The sequence below is a fragment of the Myripristis murdjan genome, chromosome 14 (assembly GCF_902150065.1).
Source record: "Myripristis murdjan chromosome 14, fMyrMur1.1, whole genome shotgun sequence".
Taxonomy (NCBI): Eukaryota; Metazoa; Chordata; class Actinopteri; order Holocentriformes; family Holocentridae; genus Myripristis; species Myripristis murdjan.
In genome coordinates this window covers 28109694-28131482 of record NC_043993.1, presented here as the reverse complement: position 1 = coordinate 28131482, position 21789 = coordinate 28109694, and the positions used below count along the sequence as shown (strand labels likewise).

The window sequence follows — 21789 nt, the reverse complement described above, 5'->3', positions numbered from 1 at the left end:
AACACAAATTGATGCCGCTGTCACTTTTGCTTAGTATTTTAATGCGGATAGAATAATGATGTTGGAGTGGGCAAACAATTGAATTACACTGGCCATTTTCAATGTAAGCACCAGTTTACCTAGGGACTTGGGGGGTAAACCCATATATAGAATAAAGTTTACTTACCTTTTGAGGTTGAAGTAAATCTTTTTAGTATACAGCGTCACAGGAAGGGGTTATCAAATGGACCAAAGTCATGTACAAAGGAAATAGCACATAAATTAATATCAAAACATATTTCTTTCAAGTTTATGGTCAAAACATTGTGATGACTTTGATTTACAATTTCATCACTCCAGTACAGCTGATATTTACTATTTTCAGAAAAATACATAGCAGATGCCTTGGTTACAGCTGCAGAGGAAGCGCTATGAATATCCCACAGTGCATCAGTTAAATATACCAGTGAATTGTATGCGATGCCTGTCAAATTATCAACATTATAGGACATGGGCATAAATCCTGTGGCTGAAATGTGCGTGCAAAGGGCTGCATAGTCTTAAAACAGACAGAGCGATGACATTGATGGGCAGTGCAAGACTATGCAAACACCACCTGGTAATAATAAATAGCTTGGTAATGCATTGTTAATTTGAATGTATTGTGAGTAGGAGCCCAGAGGTCATGTTTTGGCAGGATGAGAGTTAGGAGGGCTTCTGGAGTAACCTGACCAGTGCCTCCCCACTGATCCGGAGGACATTTTGAATTTTGATCATGTGCTTGACCTCAAGGCCTTTTGCTCCACTGGAGGTAGTCAGGCTCCAACTGGTCAATGCAAAACTTGTTGATGCTAAATCATAGAATAGTCTAATCCTCAATACAAAAGAAGAGGAAAATAAATCATTCAACTTTGCTCACCATACTCTTATCACCCACGTTGGGTCTAAGCCATTGGCCCTTTCAAGGCGTATTATAATTATGGTTAAATATTGAAATCTGCAAATTTATGGAACATTTCCGACCTCTGGACCTCAGAGGGTTCTGATCAAGTGCCCCAAGGCATAAAATCATTCATAACTTTCTCATGATTGTCAGAGTGACGTCCCATTCATTTTCCTCGTGGGACTCATTAAAGTTTCATCTAATCCAAGCTAAACACTGGGAAACATTTAATGAGAATGGAAACCTGCTGGATGCTTCAATCTCGTGACCTTCCTCAGGCATGACATACTGAGCGATGGAGGCCAACCTATTCCAGTAGGCCTCTTTCCATTATGTCAAATGTCAGAGAACTCAAACAATTAGTATAAGGATATCCACCATGTGTTAACTGGTATACTGAATATATCAAGGCTTAAAATGTGCACACAGGCATAGGTAACACAGATATAAATGGAGGTTTACATGAATGCATATATCTAGGCCTGACAGGAAGTTGGAAAAAAATGTAACCTAGGGTCAACTTTCGACAAATCAGGAAAAGGAAAAAGATTACCATCAACAGTGACCTACAGTGTGTCAGAAAACATCAATATTAATGCAATCACAACATCGCATTCAAATGGAGGTCAACATACAAATCCAGGGAGGCTGGTGGTGAGTCATGATCACCACCTCTGTGCAAATAGGCTGACCTCACTGTAACATGAAGTTAAATTCCACCCTTGGATCTGCTTACACTGTCATGTATCTTTGGTCTGTGATATTCAGTGCATTCCTGGAGTTATTTTGAGAAAAGTGTTTGGATTTACCATTTTATTACACTCACTTTCTCTTAGCCCGCCTTGTTTACTTCCCCTTCAGGTAGTGTTTTCCTGCTCTTCCCAGAATTACTTTTGATAACCTCCAGAGAACTGGCGTGAACTTGTGTTCAGCTGGGTTTTATATGTAGGTGGAGAGAGCACGGAACGAGCAAGAGAATATTTACAGTCAACAAAAAGCATTGTGCCCCTCAAAACACAGCATGTCTCGTGGCTGCAGTGTATTTTGGTCTATTGAGACTAGTGTCTATGGAGAAATCAGTTTCTCTGCCTCTTCTACGATTGATTTCTACCTGTATAACCGTTGAGCATTGTTACAAAATGGAGTCTAGAAATAAGTTCTTGTGCTTGGATACTCAGGGACTGACACCAAAACCTGATTTTTACTGCTGATGTTTGAGAGGCTTGGAAATTTGAGAATTTTGTGCTATCAAACTCCATTGTAGCTGATCTGGAAATATCTTAACTTGACATCTTGTCATCTGGGCAGTTGTCCACAGGAAAAAGAAAGACAAGGGTTTTTCACCTTGCTCGTAGCCTCGAGCTGAATGCTTCCTTAGCCCTAGGCTAACAAAGATTTCATATAGGCAAAACTACAAAGTGGGATAACCCCAACTTTAGCCCAGGGCTAGTGAACCTGCTCTAGAGCGAGAAAGTTCCCAACTTCTCAAAACAAAATTTTCATTTCCTGTCTGTGTGACAAAGTTTAGAAGACTTTGCATGCCTACTGCCTTGTGTGTTGTCCAATCTCCAGTCACATGTCATGTGTATGACCTATGGTATGCCCTAGGCTGTGTGAAGGGCTACAAGTTAGCCATGTATCAAACGTCTGTGTCTGAAGTCCTAACTCTAACCAATGCTCGAGCCAGCTGTTAGACCAGAGTTAAGATAACCTTAGGATCAGTGTGTGCTGTGAGAAAAGCCCCAAACACCTTCATAGAACTACATGGAAGCAATGCCGGTCACGTTGCCAGTGGCTGTTTTGTGTGTTCAGGTTGATCTTTCTTTAAAGTGACAGACATGTTTGGGATCATCAGGATGCATTGCCACTGTGTAGTCAATATCATTCCTTTTCATTGCTCTCTTTTGTTCAGTAAAAGTTTGAGTGTCTTTGTATGCCTCCTTACACGGGCCAGATGACAGCGAATGCACACAACACATGCTGAGGCACAAGTGCTAGTTCTTGTAATAAGATATTTTATCTTTGAGAGGGTGACAAAAATGAGTCATTTATCAAGAGCAATACTGTGCAAATAAAGTCCAAGTTGGCGTTTCACCCTGCCATTTAGACCGAGAAGAATTTGTGTAACATCAGCATGAATAGAATGGGGTTTCATATATTCTTCCCTTTTATTTACAACAAGTGCCAGGTCATTAAAGGCCAAGTTTGAAGACAAGACAGTGTTTCTATTAAAAGAAAAAAAAAAAAAAAAGTTTCACACTCTTTTCACACTTTCAGTAGATGACTACCTGTTTTGATTTAACTCATCAGCTTACTCATCCTCATCAGATGTGTCTGTACATAGCTCCTACATCATGCTGAATGCCTTTGCCCCTTGGTCAAAATAATTGAAAAATTGCCTTATTATGGAAAGTGAGTTCAGTGAATATAGAGAATGCATTGCACTGGTAGAGCACAACTGTTGTATAAAAGCTATGCTCAGGGCCACATTTGCATTGATAGTCACCAAGACCATCCACTGGCTGTATATCTTTATTTGACTGCTGTAGCTTGCTTTCATTCCTACTGCAGATTTGATGTAGAACGATGCACCATTTTGTATCAGTATATTAAAAAAAATATGTTCTTAAGGTTTGAATTGGGATTCATAAATGTGCAGAAAGCTGTGGACAAATTATTGTTCAAGCATTATGCAAAGTGTGACCCCTCATGCTGATCCCGGCTTCACTGGTGCCTTCAAGCGGGAAACAGCTTTTTGTGTTTTCGGTCTTCCATGGTCAGTTGTTCTGTGATGCTTGACTTTACAAGGGGGGTAATGGAGAAGTCGGTCACACTCACTTCTGTGGCAGCCATCCCGTGTCCCCGATAGCATTCTTACCATCCTAATAGCTACCAGCCCCATTAGCATCAGCTGTAAAACAATGACTCTATGTGGCACGTACCAAGTTTCGAGCTAAAATCGCTTACAAACCGGATTATTTGTTCTGTTGCTTCGAGCGATTTCTTGCAAGATGCTTTCCAGACATTTTACTGCAGTTTTCGATGACGTAATGACTGCTTTTGCTGGAAATTCAAAAAATTGTCAGTGTAAACTCATCTGTGCTTACATGCGACACTGTAATGATGCAGAATCCTTGACATAAGCTTGGAGGCAGCCCACTAGTTATCTGCTTCTTATGATTAATTGTGACAAGGCAGTAGCATCCATTTGGTGTATATATACGATGCCGATGACCTTGCTCCCGAATAGATGAATACTGAGCGGGTAATTATGAATAATTTATGGTAATAATTTGTTGTATTATAGCATGCCTTGTGTTCAGAGAACAGTAGCTCCAAAAGTGTTGCAACCATATGTAACCTTCACAGTGACGCCGGTGAATATTTTTATAAAGGAAAGAGAAAGAGGGGTTAAATGTGCAGTTAAACCTGCACCACAACAGCATTTCAGGTGACTGATTTTATAAATATTAATGGTCCATTTGATATGCTTTTTTGGCTTTGTTGTTGGTGTTTTTTTCTTGTGTTTTTCACCAAACCATAATGGCTCATGAAATCAAGCCCCACCCCTACCACCCTCATTTGAATGAAGAACTTGAAAAATCCCCTCTCCTGATATACCTTACACAGGGAACAAGCGGCATATTGATGTACTGTATTTGCAACAAGGTGCCATTCTTGTGCCACCCATTTCTGTTTATGGAGACTATCACACAAGCTAGCCAGTCCTCAAGTCCAGTGGAGCTGGTGCAGTGTTCTTACATCATGTTTATGCTTATCATAATTGAACAAGCCTAGACACACCTCATAGATTGTGATGCTTAAAACCTTGGCTTTGAAACTCTTATTCACATAGACTTCTGAAGAGTATGACATGCTAACAAAAAAAAAAAAAAAAAAAAATCACCTTGGAACAACAGAAGCTCAGCAGTGAGTGTGATATTATGAATAGAGTTTGAGCCATTATATGTCCATCGCACGTTTTATATGGAGGCTATTTCTCTAGTATTTGTGATTCACCTCTTGACTTTGATGGAGCGCTGTGATAGAACAGGATTCCCATCTGGCTCTGTCCTCTGACCCCGCTGTGGCAGGAGGAAATGGCAGTATGAGTTATGATATTCATCCAGTGTGGTCCATTGGATTGAGGGTTCGACATGGGGAGGTGAGAAAACAATAATCTGTCTCTAATATGAATCTTTTGTCACCGGACTGTCCCAGGGTGAGAGCTCCAGGTGTCATGAGCTTCTCTTTCAGACTCTTTTAGAGTTTCCAAATGCTTTCCAGATGAACGCGAGGGATATGCAAATTGTGACTTGGCTTTGATTCATGGTAAATGGAAATTTTCACAGGTCCTGACATTTAGGGCAGCGTAGCGTGATGATCATTACAGAGGACATTCACTTTGAGGCATCATGGTGGCTCAGTGGTCTAAGACGTGTACCATATAAGTGTGACATCTTGGGTTTGAATCCATCACAGGACCTTTGTTATATTTCACTCAACCCTTCCCCTCTCTTTCCTGTCTCTCTTCACTATAGGCTATAAATTTGTGCTAAAAAAAAAAAAAATAGCATATCACACAAACACAAAGCATTTAAGAGAATAATGCATCTTCATTTTGTGTGACTACTTGGAGGTTTTGGCTCAGCAGTGGCCTGAAATGTAAAGTATTATTATATAGTCTGGTTGAATACTTGTCTCTGACTCGCGGAAAGACTAGGTGGGTATTAAAATCTCATAATGCACGTGTTAATAATAATGTTAAATTATGATAGCCACCACATCTGACCATGTGAGCCGCTGAGCAAGTGTGCACGTGTGTGTTGTGTTTAAAGCAAGATCAAACTTAGGCAGAGTGTTGGGTTCTGTATGAGCCCTTGTGGTGATGAAATATCCTCATCAGTTAATTAGTTGTGCAACACAAATAATTGTAGTTACACACACAAAAAACAGGTACCGTCACTTTTTCTTTTTTATATTTGCATAATCCACTTTTTTCATGTTCATTTATGTGCTAAAAGTGTTATTATGTCCAGCAGGTGGCAGCCTAGAGGAGATCATGTGTTTGGTCCTGTGTGTCTGTGGGCCTTTCAGCCTATTTTTTTCTTTTTCTTTTTCTTTTTTTTTTCTTTTTTTTTTTTGTGCACATTTTTGACAGTATAATACTACTTTTGCTACCACCACTGCTGTCGCTCTCTCTCTCTCTCTCTCTCTCTCTCTCTCTCTCTCTCTGTCTGTCTCACTGCCAGGATCACTATGAAGTGAGGACCCGCCCCTCACTTCATTCACTGTCTCGCTCTTGTGACATCTACTCTCTCTCTCTCTCTCTCTCTCTCTCTCTCTCTCTCTCTCTCTCTCTTGCTCTCTTCCAGGGCCACTACATCCCCTCTTGCATTGTCATTCATTGTCTAGTTTGCTTGTTTTTGTGCCTGTGTTCACTCTGATTGTGGGTGAAAAACAACAACAACAAAAACAAAACAGATGTGCTTTGCATTTTTGGGTGAGTTTATACACCCAGGTCAACAGAACAGTGAGCCACAGACACACTGAAAAAAAGTGAATTTTTGCTATTTCAGTTTGTTCTCTTGGTGAAATATGGGTTGCCAAAAGCTATATGCTCTCCACGGTGAGCCATAAGTTCCCAACCATTAGCATAATTTGTGTATAATGTGTGTAGTAAAGTGAAACAGATGCAGAGAGAACAAGAAAAAGCTAAATATTTGAATCACACTGCAATTTATTTTGTATTTGTAGTATTTGTGCAGAGTGCATATGTTAACATTACACCAGCTGGTCTATTCTATTTGGAATATCCCTATTTAGCGTATAGCAATACAGAGCATATAGACATTGGCATTTATTTATTTTATTATTTTCCTTCAGTGTTTAAATCAGCTGTTCCTTAGGTGTACTTCTGCTTACCATTTTTAAGACTGACACCTTAAATATTAATGTGAGAGTGATGTGGTGGATATCAAATTTTTAAAAAAGAGAATAAGTTTTTGGGGAAAAGATTGCTTACTATGTTGGGAAGCACGGTGCAGGTTGGGGGGCTGAGCAGGATATTGCCAGTGTGTTTGTTATTGTTATTCTGGGGATTTTACCATCATCAGGAGCTCCAAGCACAAGCACTTTCATCCTCATGGAGAAGATTCTCTTTAAGTTTGCTTGGGCAGAGCAGGGTTTCAGACCATGAGCACAGGGTACACCACTAACATGTGACATACGCTCAGTGCTTTGTTGTGTGCTGTGCTGAGTATGCTTTTTTGTTATTTTTTTTATGAGTGGGTGAATGAGTCATGGTAGTTTGATAAGCTCAAATAGAATAGAATCGCCTTTATGGTCATTGTACTGTGGTTCAATGAAATTTTGTGGGTGATTGGTGCATAAAATCAAATATAACAAAAAAATTAAAATAAATACAATTTAAAAACATGTGGTTTAGTGTATATGTAAAATAAAATAACAGCTGGAATTTTTAGAGGATGGCAGCAAACCTAAGAGGACCAGATCACACCCCTGAAGGATAGACTAATATACTTAATGAATTACCTTACTTAATGAATTAAATTAAATATGCAGGACGATTAAAATATTATTTTCAGCAACCACTTGTGCCTCATTAAATCCCTTGTATAGTGTCATGTCAACAGTTGCATCAGTTGATGCATTTCAGCCTCAACAGTGGAAAAAATAAAAAAATAAAAGAAGTTTTGCCACAGTGATGGAGTGAGAGCTTTACAGAGAGCATGTGAAATTTCATCAGAGGCACAACTGAAAGTATCATCACAATAGGCACTAAGCACGAGGCACTTTGGCATGAAGTGCAATTGAGAAAAGTATATTGACTGTCACTTGAGTGTTACGGCAGGACAGTTTTTGACAGAGCCACCCATTGTTGGCCTCTCTCCAAATGCTGGATCTCAGAGGTGCAGCCAATTTGAAAGCTGTCTTGTGTCTGATGTAAAGGTTTGAGACCTAATGTGCCATCTTGTCAGCAAGGTGCCTTAGTTGGGGGAAACCCTGTCAAAACTATGAACTAAATACTCCACATGAAAGCACTTGGTAAGAGTAGTGCTCTGTGCAATTTGTCTTTACCACAGCTCTGTCACAACAGATGCCCACTGTAATAAACTACAATTTTAGAGGAAATGTTTACAATATTCTCTTTGATATTTCAGAGTGAGTGTGAGCTATTGACACATGGACAGTCAGATTGCAAAATTTAAAAAGATTTTTTTTAATATATTACATAGATGTGATGGCGGCAGTCCGATTTTCCTGCCTGTTTTCAAGACTTTCCTTTCTCGCTAACAGTGACTATGTTTACATGTGTGCAGTATTCCAGTTATTGACCGGAGCACTGAAATATTCCAGTAGCATTGTGACTCATGTAAACACTTACCTGATTAAACCTTTTTTTCTGGAGAAACCAGAATATAGCTGGGTTATGCCACTACTAATAGACATACTTCGACAGGTAATCACCTTCCCCTGGTCACTACTGCTTTCATGTTTGATTTCCAAGGGGCGTTAACAACGGTGACAGACCAAAATGCCTCTGGATGTAATTGGATAGATCGACAACCAATCAGAGCAATGAAATGTGTGCTATAGCGCTGAGCAACAGAAACATGTAAACAGACTACAGCGTTGGTTTGTTTGTTCTTCTTTGACAGAAAATGCACTGTCCAGTTAGTTTAAAACAGTCGCAACAGGGGATTCAACAGACTGCGCCACACCAGCAGCAGCCATCTTGGTTGTTTATGAAATTGCCTCAGTGGCACTCCTCTGTAAGTCATCATATTAAACCCATCCCATATTAGAAAAACGGCTTTCACTTTCCCGGTTTGGGCCAGGTGGGATGGAAATCTCTCTGAACAGAAGCGGGGCCAGACCAAACTGCAGAGCAGGTAACACAAGCTCACAGATTCCTCTGGTTTCCAGGCTATGCAAAATAAATGTTGCTATTTTAACATTTCTGCAAGCCAACAAATATGCTTAACTGTCAATGTTTCTGAATCAAAAATAAGTTGCAGTTCAACATTTACAGTTATAGCCAATGTGGTGGAGCGTGCATCAGCGTCATGTGACTGTTAACATTTGCACACGCTTCAACACCAGCTCACGTTATGTTGCTAGCTGCTGTAGCCACTCTTGTTTGCTTTGTAAACTCAGCAACCAAAACATATTGGTTAAGGTTTGGAAAAGGTCATGGTAATGCTATGAAACATTAGCTAATGTTCACTAATAATAGCTAGTTAAAGAACACGGTCTTGTGCTATCCATGTGCCGTCATGAAACTTGAAAATTGGCATTTCCACACATCCTTGGTTTGTAGACACATAAAATGCAACAATTTTTCCTAGAAACAGGGCTGTGAGTAGAGAGCAGATCTCCGCCAGGTGTATCTCACCTCCGGTGCTCGGACTCAGGCAAAAATACAGAGGCAGTGCCTGCATATCTCCCTTTCTCTGGTTCTCACACATGGCGAAAAAACGACTGAGGAGTTAGCACTCAGTTGCCATACAAAGCATTTTTTCCAAGGTTTTGAATCACTGCAACCATAAGAGGTCCATGGTCACACAGTCTTAACTGTGTGCAAAAAAAATGTCACTCTGTTAGGCTCAGTAGTATTTAAGATTAGCTGCGGAGTTGGACTCAGGCAAAAAACAAACAAACAAACAAAAAAAAAACACCCCTTTTTCACCTACAGGGAGAATGGTTGGTCTCATGGTTTCACACTGAACTCTGAACCTCCGTCAGAGCGGGTTGTTCCTCAGGTTTAGGTTATTTTCTTCTGTTGTTTAAATTGTTCATATTTCTATTTTTTTCTATATTCCTTATTTATAGTGTTTATATTGCTTTTTGCTATTTATTATCTGTTTATACTGTTTATAATGTAAATTATGCTTGATACTTTGCTATCCACTTTGCTGCTGTAATGCTTGAAATTTCCCCACTGTGGGACTAATAAAGGAATATTTTATCTGATCTTATCTTATCTTGAAAATACAGAGACACTATATCATTCTTGAAAGGTTTTGAATCACCGCAACCACGAGAAGTCCTTGATCGTAGATTCATATGTGTGCACCAAAAAATTTAGGCTAATAGGCCCGGTAGTATGCGAGATCAGCTGCAGACAGATGCGCTCACGGACGGACACACATGACCAGACACAAGATCTCCTCCAGGCTGCCACCCAGAGATGATAAATGCTCTCACCTTCCGTAGCAGCGACCACGGAAGTGCCCTTGAGCACTTAACCTCTAATGTAATGTGATGAATAAAAACTGGCTGTCCATTACACCTTCAACTTTTTCTGTTGTGCAACTACTTGGCGTGAATTCAGCCAACGCCTACATGTTCCACCATCGCACTTGCCAGGGAAATAGCAGGAGAGAAGGACATAACCAGTTCTATTCGTATTTATAAGCTACCATATTTATGCACTTCTATTTTCATGAGAACTAGATACAGAAATACATAGATGAGTGCAGCAGAATTGCATAAATGTTATCAGGGATGTCTTTATAGCCTATTTTATCAGCTAAATTTCATGTTCTCATGCTTCTTGATACTAGAATTTGGCATCAGAACCTTCCATTTCTCTACAGCAAATCTTAACATATTTTTATCCCCTATTTTACTTGATGAAACAGAAATATTATACTTGAGTTCATATCTACATGCCGTTGTAGACAATATGTGTACAATTATCCTAAATGAAAAAAAAAAAAAAAAAAAAATACTCATTTGTTCATTTCTAAGCCACATTCAAAACCACACATTTGGTTGAAACACCTTTTCGGAAGCTCTCAGTGACTTTTTGGAGCGCTCACCAATCACCAAGACCTAGTATTTTCTAGCATGCTTTGCGAATGTAAATACAAAAAGCTACCTTGTGGAACTTTGTTTTGCTGGAGTGTGTACTCCCCAAAAGGCAAATCTGAAGGCAGTGCCCTTTGAAAATAAACGCTTTGTAGATTATGGGTTCAGCAGTCTTTTCAAGCTTGATGTCCTGATGTTTATTGTTTTCCCTTTAATGTATATCACTTCATCTAAATTGGCTGGGTCGCCCGCATCGTTTGGGTCACAGCCAAAATGTTCCCAAAATGGGAGAATGAATATTTCTGAATAAGATGTGTTGCCACCGCTCAAGAATACAAAATTTCTCTATACATATTTTCTGTGGTGGACTGGCCGTCTGTAGCACCGGGAGAAGAGAGCTCAAACCTTTTTTTTTGATTTTGGTGTTGTTTTCTTTGAACTTAGATGCTAATCGTAATAAGGGCCAAATTGCAGAAGGCAGGGCGTTGAGAGGCCGTATCATAACGGGGTAATACCTGAGTCTGTTGCTGTAGCGGCAGTCTGTCAGTCAGTGCAGCCCCTCCCCTCCTCTCTCAGACACATTTGGCAAACACAGCGGGGGAGTCGGCAGCATCAATGCAAAAGCTAAGATAACAGAGAGGCAAAATGAAAAGAGCAGAAAAAAAAAATAAAGACAAAAATATCTTGAGCCATCTGCAGCTAAATGTGGAGACCTGTTGGCTGCCTCTGCTTCCACAGTGGAGGAGGACTGGCCTACATGGCGTCAGCCCCCACACAGGTCCAATTTACAGCGCTGACCCGCCTCAGCCCGGCAGCCCTGCCCCACCGACACAAGCTGCCAGAGGTTAGTGCAGTCAAACAGACATTTCAACACATGAGAGGAAGATAAATAGCAAATACCAAATAGCAAGCCTTTTATTAATAAAGATAATGATTACTGAAGATTTTAGCCCCGAGGCAAAAACATGCCCTTCTAACCATTATCACATAACATTACATAGCTATGTATAATATTAAAGCTGAAAACGCCCTAAAAAGCTCATCAGCGAGAGAATAATAGAATTTTAGAGAGGTTTTTTTGTGTGTGTGTGTGTGTGTGTGTGTGTGTCCTGTGAAACATAGGATTTAGCTACAACAGCATATCTTTTACCTACGATGCAGGATATTTTTAAGCACTGACCCAATCTATTTATTTGTTTTCAATGGAAATATATATCTTACTCCAATATTTATTACCTCTTTTTGTCTCTTTTTCATCTTTTTTTGTGTTGTCTGCTATTATTCCTTGGATTAAGAGCTCAATCAGTCATATAAAGAATGAAATATGTCTCCATATATGATTATTGTTGGTGGTGATGGTGGTGGTTGGCCTGGTATGTGATGATGCAGCGTTGGCCAGTGGGGAAAACTATGTGTCCGTCTGCATCTGTCGTCCCCAGTCCCTCCCTGTTTGTTACCAGATTTGCACATAATTGACACATAAAGAGGGAAATTGTTGTGATTAAATCAAAGTGAAATATAGTTGTGGAATCGCCTCAGCCAGAGGGTCAAAACAGGAGGCAGACTCAGTGTTTCCCATCAAGGATGCAATGATTTATTTACAGGGTCCCAATAATTAGTGCTCAAAAAATAGACAGAAAAAAATTACAAGGAAAAATGATCTCAACAAGACAAGTTAACCGAGGAATAACTCAACTCAGGAAAACAGTCCTCAGGCAAATGCTCTCAGTGACACTATACCCATCCTTTTCTTCCCTCTGGCTGAACTCAACTGATCTATATGCTGTACCAATTTCTATACCTACAACCCCACCTGAGGACTAGACCAACCAGCCTACAGTTTCCACATCAATAATAATACAAAGACATCTCAATGCAGGTTGATAAATAACATTTCATAAAAAAGTAGTGAGACATGGATTCCCTCGTAAAGACACGTGCTGTTTCCCTCGTGATGAAACCACAAAAGATGCTGAAGTGCAGGGTGACCAGCAGCTCCTGTGAGACATGTATGTATTAGTGGTAAAATTTAAACTATTGCCAATGTAGCCGATGTTGTACAAATCTAATAAAGTATGAGTAAACCAAAATCTGTGATGTTTTCATTTCAGAGTGCGTGATAGAAAAACCCGGGATAATAAGAGTCAGCCATGTTGCGTTGTGAAGTTACTAATCAGCATTCATGCACCCGAAACAAAACAAACTAGAAATGTATCGATGCATCTGGGCAAAAACAGTATGTGATGTATTAATGTTAAGGTGCGTTTGGGGTAAAGTGGCGCCCTGCAGCCCACTTTGTCACAGCAGTGTGGAGAATTATTGCAACTGCATAATAAGCCTTTAACTAGCGTGATATGGTAACATGATTAATGCTTTAGTCCTTGCAACAACAAGCATCCATGCTGTCTTTTTTGTCACTGTTTTCTTTTGTTTTAATTTATTTATTCAGCTTTTTATGTTTGCTGATTGCCTTCCTTTCACAAGAGTTGGCAAGTTTTTCACTCTCGAGTTGTTGTTTTTTTCACTATTGTAGCATTTTTCTGATTTACAGTTGCTACATTGTCTCTCGTTTGTCTCGCTTGGCTGAATCTCATCATATACAAACCCCACTCACCCGGAGAATCGGTGGCAAAGCCGTCTCCACTGTCAGCCTGGATGCTGATAGTGATTTCCCCCTCCGTTCGCAGCCCCATTCCTTCATATTCCCCTTGTACCCTCCTTTCCCTGCATTCCCCACCACACACAGACTCACACACTTTAATTGCTGATGTTTTGGCCAGAACGTCTTCATCAGTGACACCACAAGTCCTCGTTTTGCTCTGTTTACTGTGTATACTGTGCATGACTGTGGTTAGCAGACATCGCTGGGTGTGTGAAGCTCCCTGCTTGACAAGTTGTGTGTGATAACTTGCACTGAGCCCCACAAACAAATCGAGCAAACAGACGCACTTTGCAGTGAGTTCCTCCTACCACATCTGTGAGCTTGTTTCAACTTCACAGTGTTAGAAGACACACAATCTCTGCAAACTCATGCCAAATTTAATAACATTGGTGGGAAAAAAATAAATAAATAAATGAATTGGCACATAAAACCAGCATGGCTTGCCATTCTTTTACTGATGTTATCAGGGGAGGTTCTGCCAAATCCCGGTTTGAAATAGTATAAATACCCTTGTACATTTTAATTCTAGATCTGGGCTTTATTTATTTAAATGTATGCGGCTCTCTTGCAAAAATAGACATGATTCATATTTGGGAGGATACAACTAATGCTGATGGTATAGTATTAACATGGCTGAATAAAATAGACTAGAACATGGGTATTAATAGAACCCCCGCCTCCCTTGGCAGTGTTGGAGTCCGCTCTGAAAGATCTCTTGAGGAGCAAAAACGTACAGAGCAGTGTACCACAGGGCCACCCATCACATGGAAGGTGTCAAAAGAACTACAAGTATTCCCAAAACAGCTTAGCAGTGATCTTTTATTGCACTCATGCATGGGAATAAACCTTTTTGAGTAACGGGCATTGTAAGCTTGTGATGAATATTTCTGAAATTTAACTTCAAGATTGTGACTGGGCTCCAGCTGTCATTTACTGCGTCAGGGGTTGCCTGGATGTCACACTCTGAATATTATGTGCATTATGACAATCCACTTAACCCTATAAAGCCATTTGTATCATATATGATACACATTTTCAATTCCGTTTTTCGTTTTCAGTTTAATCAATACTTGACCAAAATACTGTTGTATACCTTTGAACACTTCCCTTGTTCACCCTGGACCATACCATTGGCACTTCAAGTACATATCATATATCATACACCAGAAAGGTCGTGTAATAACATATTTTTTTGATTTTTTTTTTTTTTAATATATATATGTATTTTGTTATAGGACTAAATAAAGGGTTAATTTTCAAAAAATTGGAATTTTCTGCCACTTCTTTCATAGTTCAGGCTTTATAGGGTTAAAAGTTGTCCAGGTGTTGCCGTCTATGTAAGGAACAAATACAGAGCGCATGCAGGTGCACTTCCGTGCCAGTGGCAGCAATATAGCTGAGTGCTGAACTTTCAAATTTACACGTTTAGAGAGCAGGAAATAAAAGCAGCGGAAAAAACGAGAGACTAACCCTCTTTTGGTCCAATTTATTTTAGGGCCAGAATGCTGGCACATTTTGGTGTCACCGCCTCATCAGAGCACAGAGTAAGCCAACGCCTTTTATGACCTCCTAGTGCGCTAATTAGGGGACAAAATGCTGCTACCATACAAGCGACATAGTTGAGAGAAGCCCACTTTAGGGAAAGAAAGGTACAAATGTGAAATGTGTCAACATTCTGGCCCTAAAATAATCTGATGCAAAAGAGGTGATGTTTCACTTTTGACCTGTAGAACTCAAGTGCGATCATTTTGAATTTTACGATGACCTGTGAAACTTTACTCAAATTTTGACACTAACATTGATCTATGTAAATATCCTGAGTAATTCCCCTTTATTGATTTGACTTGAGCAAATCCTCTTTATACATATACATGTGTTTTTGCATGGATTACAGGCACACTGACATCCCTAAGGATAAGGATAAAGCTGCACTAGGCAAGATTTTTATGTCCAAATGCACCTGTCTTGATCATGAAGTGGAGTTGCAACAAAAAAGAGCGCCCCGTTGCCACTAATTGAGACACCAGGGATTTGCCTTACCTGCACAGATTAAATGTTGGTGCTGGTCACTGAAATCCTCTCCATGTAGAGCAAGTGATGAATTCAAGGCACAAGTAATGTGAGTGAGTGCACCATGCAAAAATGAGGGTCAGCTGACGAAAGGCCTGTTTAGACTCAACTCAATATTCCATAATATATATATTTTAGTCAGACAACATAAAAATGTCTGTATTTCATTTTTACCAATATTGAATGCTCCATAAGGCAAAAACTAATGCTTAATTCTCTGTTTGCCATTAATTACAAAGTGTTCTATATGGACAGAATTTCTTTCTTTTTTTATACAGTTTTTGAGGCAGATTTTGCCTGTTTTGTCCATGAACACAGCAGTTTTTTTTGTTGTTTGTTTTTCCACATGAAGATTGGACATCACTCACCCCTGCCATCTGTAGAATCTGTGGCAAAGCCGTCTCCACTGTCAGCCTGGATGCCGATAATGATTTTCCCCTCTGTTCATAGCCCCGTTCCTTCATATTCCCCTTGTACCCTCCTTTCCCTACATTCCCCACCACACACAGACTCACACACTTTAATTGCTGAAGTTTTGGCCAGAACGTCTTCATCGGTGACACCACAAGTTCTCGTTTTGCTCTGTTTACTGTGTATACTGTGCATGACTGTGGTTAGCAGACATCGCTGGGCGTGTGAAGCTCCCTGCTTGACATGTTGTGTGTGATAACTTGCACTGAGCCCCACAAACAAATCAAGCAAACAGACACACTTTGCAGCAAGTTCCTCCCAAGTATGCATCACTTTACAGCGGCAGTGTAAAGACAGGCATTTTCATGCACTGTGCACTTTTTGATTCACTTCATGATCAATCAGAAACCCGACAATAGTTATATTTGTGCATGTCTGTGTGCAGATTTATGCTCTTTAGCAAACTGTGTGATTTATTCAAAGGATTTGGGACTACTTCGGTACCAGTTTACAAAAGTTTCGCCTTGTGGATTAACAACCTAAGAAAAATTCAGAGTTGCAGCATATTGATTATATATACGAATAGATTTGTCAATACATTTCAAATCATAGACGACTGCTATAGCACCACCATCAAGACTGTTTGCCTCGGGAGCCTCAGTGCCTCAGGAGCGTGTCCAGAGCAAGTGCAGGGAACACTCTCCTTCAATGCCTGAAGCTCTTTACCACCTCCACCCTAAGAAGAAGACATTTAGGTCCAAGAAGTAGTGATATGATGTTAAATAATGTCTATTATTTAGTTAATGAAGGCTATCAAATCACCTCTCAGTGTTATTTGAGGCTGCCAAAATGCAAAGCAGCTTTAAAGCTTTAAAAGAGAAAACTGGAAGGCTTTTATACATTATAACACTTTTCTGACGTTCCCGTACTGTATGCGTTAAAGTAGGATTGGATGAACTTGATTGTGCTTTCTATGTTCCGCTGTGCGCTCATGCAACCTTACTTGTCTATCTTCTTTTGTACAGACGATTCTTCCCATTTAACATAGTTTAACCCAATGTTAAGAGGTTGCACATCACAGCAGGTGAACAGGTGTGAGTGTGTAGGTGTCCACGCGTGTTGAACAAGTGTGCACGTGCAGGTGTGTAAAAGTATAAAAACAGCTCGTTGAGTTGGGGCCTGCAGTTATATGGGAGGAGCTGGAGTTTGAGTGTGATGGCGTTGTAAGCACATATGTTGTCATTTGCTTTTTATCCTCCTTTTTTCCTTCTTTTTATCTTTGGGAGAACAGAGCAAGGAAATGTGAGTGTTTATACAGTCTGCTAGTGGAGTTAATTGTATTACATGCCACATTATGATCATCTCAAGTTTTGTGTACCATTTTGTATAATTGGAGCGTAATTTGTCAGAATTACAAGGGGGATGTCGCTAGCTCTTATTTTGTTGGTCTAAAGAAAAACCTGAATGTCGTAACTGAATATAGAAGTTGGTTGTATGCTAAATTTCTCAAATAACAACTTTTCAAGTATAGCATCTTTGTCCCTTAGGAATTGTCCAGATTGGTTTTCATTTCAAGGCCGGTGCATCTGAAACAAAAAAGTACAGTGTGTGCAGTTGGCCTCGGCAATGACATCACCACATTACTGGGTCGCATATTCACTTTTACAAGCATCCAGAATCTGAAAGCTTTCATATTGATGTCATTAGTCATTGTCAAAAAGACAAACAAAATATCCATAAGTCTTTGGCTCGATTTTTCTAACAGCGGACACGAACATGGAGAAAGATACCACATCCTGTAATTCTTTAAAGCTGCCTGCTCCCTGTTTTTACAAAACATTCAGAGCTGATTCCTCTTTTCAATCATAACCCACAGTATCCACAGTTAGTTATTTTATTTTAGTTTATTTTTTAATTTGATTTTAAATTTGATTTTATTTTATTTTCCAGTGCCCAGTTGTATTGTTTATTTGTTTATTTATTTTATATTATATATTTTATGTTTTTACATTATTTTATGTCATTTTTATGCTTTTTTTTATTTTTAGTATTTCTTCTATTAACCTAAAAAGAAAACACACTGTGCAGCCCATCTCGCTAGTCCTGTCTGCTTGACCCGTCCATCTCACATTGGACACTCAGTCATGATGATATATTATCCATGTTGCTGTTGTTATTTTTTGTTTGCCTTTATCGCCCCTGTTTATGTGATTTCCTCCATGCTGTCCCGTTGAGATCGTGTGTTGTTGTGGATCCTGCACTGTTGGGTCTCTGTTGTCCATAGCTTTGTGCTGCATGATACATTCCAAAAAACAAAAACAAAACAAACAAAAACAAACAAACAAACAAACAAATTAAAAAAAAAAAAAAAAGAAGTGCAACAAGTATAATTTTTCTGCCCCGAAGCACAAGATGAGCATAACATAGCAGTTTGATAGGGCTGTCAATACTAATGACTCAACAATTAGCCAGGTGCTGATATGTTTGCCTTGCAAAACCTTCCAAACGTTCTGGCTCATGCTCTGTTTTGATTAATCCCAGGTTTCTGTTGTCTTTGGAGTTATAATTTGTTGCTTTAGGCAAGTATAGCAGACAGCCAAAGTAATATGTAGTAGAGTGCATTAGCGGACACCTCTATCTGAGTATCCAAAATCTATGGCTAGATGCATCCTTCCATAAGCGCCCTTTGTTTATGGGTTTATGGATTGTAACATAGATGGATGAACCATTAAGATGAAGACTCCAATCTCTAATCTATTTTGTATTTCCTGTGTTTCCTCCTTCCAGGTGCAATGTGGACAGCAAGGTGTCACGAGTGGCATGGCTCAACCGCACCACCATCCTATTTGCAGGAAGTGAGAAATGGTCTCTGGATCCCCGTGTGGTCCTAATGGAAAACACAGCAGTGACAGAGTACAGCATTAAGATCCAGAATGTCGATGTCCATGATGAAGGACCCTATGTCTGCTCCATCCTCACAAACAAGAAACCAAAATCCACAAAAGTACATCTCATCGTTCAAGGTAAAATGCTGTTACCTCTCCAGCCCTGCTGTTGATTATCTTTGTCTGGTGCAACAAATTGGCCGAGGTGTCAGGCAAGATCTATGTTGGAACCACATTGGCTATCAGAGTTATAATTTTCCAGTTTTGTTGTTCATTTTACAGGTGTATCATGTTAAACTCTGGTTATCTGTTGACCGAATTCTGCATTCAATGCAATCCTGTAATGAATTCAACCTTTTCTTCTTCCATGATGGTAGAGTAAGTGGAATTCACCAAATATTAGACCTGGTGGTGAAACTGGGATTCAATCTCGATTTAATTTGAGATTGCTGATAGATATTGATTTAGGACACAGTATGCTGAGAAATATCCTGGCTCAGTTTCAGAGCAAAGGCTTACTAAATCAGCTGTCAGCAGACAGACTTTTGTTATCTTTTATGATGAAATCAATTTCCTTCGCGGGCAGTTTCCAAAAACAATTAACACCACTGCCCTGAGTCTGCGTTTGAGGTCTAGATCATGTAGCCATGCTAATATGACACATAATTAAAAGTTAGATTAACTAGTTGTTCAAGATTTCCCATGTTGAATCATGCATTTACAAAGGGAGTACACTACAATAAAAAAAAAAAAAAAAAAAAAAAAAAAGTAATACAATCATACTCAGTGCCGTTGGCTCCTGGGGTTCGACCAAATTGAATCACTTGAGATTTTAGTTTCAATAGAGACTGCAAAAGGTAATTTCTTTATCATTTTGAAAATAAATTCACCGTTCAAATGCCGTTTCAAATAGATTGTGTGGACGAGAATTCACATGTCCTTCACACACATTGGACAAATTGGTGCTGTTGGCTTCTTTGAAATTATAATTAACACTGAGGTTTTGTCACACTCTATAGTTAATGATATATTATTAACTCATTATTGATGCTGAGAGGCAGACACTTTACACAGGCTGCGATTTTAATCCATCAATAGATGATGTCATGCATACTCCACCATAGACATGGAAGCATGAATTCCAATTATGATTTGCCATGGATTTTAACTGTCCTTCTTCCTGACCTTGTGTAACCTAACCATCTGCGTCCTGCAAACTCATAATTCAGACTCAAAGGAGACACAAGATCCACATGAGTGACGTGGCGAGGCTTTGATACCTCAAGAAAACACTGGTTGTGCTCCAGTGTTCACGCCAAAAGAAGCTAAGGGTGCACCTGTTCCAAGAATCGCTGTGCATGAGGGGCTGATCACTGGTGTGAAGCTCTCGGCTCACAGCAAAACCCCAGCCCATCTCTCAACACAACTTTCCATTACAAGTATTGTCATGTGTCAGTATTTCATGTTAGGTTGAGGCATGGAACAACGACATATCATGAGTTTTGTGGCACTTTATGTACCCATTCTTTGGCTGTTGAAAAAGTAGAAATTTGATTAATGTTTTGACAGGCATTGTATAAGCATACCTTTAGTTTTCCGCCATTGATGGGAAAGTCAGACATGAAATCTATTTATCAGCTCTGTAGTTTTGGGTTACTGTTGCATTCAGATGAGGTTTGAGATTGGTTGTTCTCTGGCAGGGAAAATGTTGATGCTTCCAATAAAATAAATAAATAAATAAATAAATAAATGTAAGAATGACTTTTCAGCAAGCCGTTGCTGCCTTTGTCACTGGTTTCTCTATGAACACAGTCTTCTTACAGACTTTTTCCCTATATAACATGGTGGTGAATGAAGGAGAGAGGAAGGAATGGCTGAGGATGAATGTCCAATAAGAAAACAAATGAACAATAATTCTCTTTCATTGCTTTTTGTTGTATATTGGTATGTGGCCTCTGTATATTACAGCTGGACTATGATGCATAATAGAATTCACCCTGGTAGCGGAGAAGACTTGGTAATATTTATGCATGCAATCCTATGTCTCCCATGTTGGCACTGCTTGTAGGCCATAGTGCTGCTTTTTTTCTGCTTGCACACACCAATACCAAATATAATGAGCATAGTTTTGCATGAATTTGCCACCATTTGTTCAGCTTGGTTAGAATTTTGCATCTCAAGAACATTTCTCACTTTTAAAGGCAAGTAAAATGGCTTGGATTACGGTCACACTCATATACCCTGGAGTTAAGAATGAAAGGAAACAGTACATACTCCCAACCTTGATGGCAAAGAAAGATCAGGAAGTCCGTGGGGGATGTTAGTGGTGCCCGTCGTCCCCACAGGCGCTCTCCTCTCTAGCACCTCAGAAATGGAGATGCGTGTTGAACCTGTGCACAGGGAAGGACTCAGGAGGCTAACATCAATCAGTGCAGTGACCTTGTCAGCTGATACCCTCAGGAATATAGGGCATCTGCTTCCATAGTGACTGCATTGAAAGAAAGAGTGGACTGACTGCAGTTAAGCCACACCACAAAAAAGAATAATATCTTGGCTTTGTAATGCATGGCCAGTGGAGCTGGCTGCAATGGTAGCTAAGCACTTCAACATGAAGTGGTAGTTAGATTATGACCCCAACTTAAAGCTTGTTTTGTTTCTTAACAAGCAGAGAGCCTCAGCATTTACATCTAATCCTCCATCCTCTGAAAGATCCAGCAACTTGAGGTCTTCACAGGGCCAAAAATTTGTGCCCGAACCAAAAAATACCCAGAAATGTCCGACCCAGAACCAAACTGGACCCATCTATTATTTAAAAAGCTGGTCCTGGACCCATGCAGAACTGAGAAATATTGGACTTAACCTGGCTTGGAGACACAAACCCAATCGGCACAAGTTTCACAGCTGATTGCTATTAACAAGTTAACATTAATATACAGGTGGTCAAAATAAAACTTTGTTTCTCACCTAATGTAACATTAGCAGCCTTTTCCCTTGTGCTTGTT

At 39.7% G+C, this 21789-nt stretch overlaps 1 protein-coding gene across 2 annotated transcripts in view; it reads left to right on the top strand.

The window, feature by feature from the left end:
• The window catches only part of opcml (opioid binding protein/cell adhesion molecule-like), a 297742-nt gene that overhangs the window by 189691 nt on the left and 86262 nt on the right, over window positions 1–21789 (top strand). For both annotated transcript variants that reach the window (XM_030069467.1, XM_030069466.1), the window contains one exon: window positions 18690–18925. In XM_030069467.1, the coding sequence (XP_029925327.1) occupies window positions 18690–18925 (236 nt within the window). The remainder of the gene's footprint in view (window positions 1–18689; window positions 18926–21789) is intronic.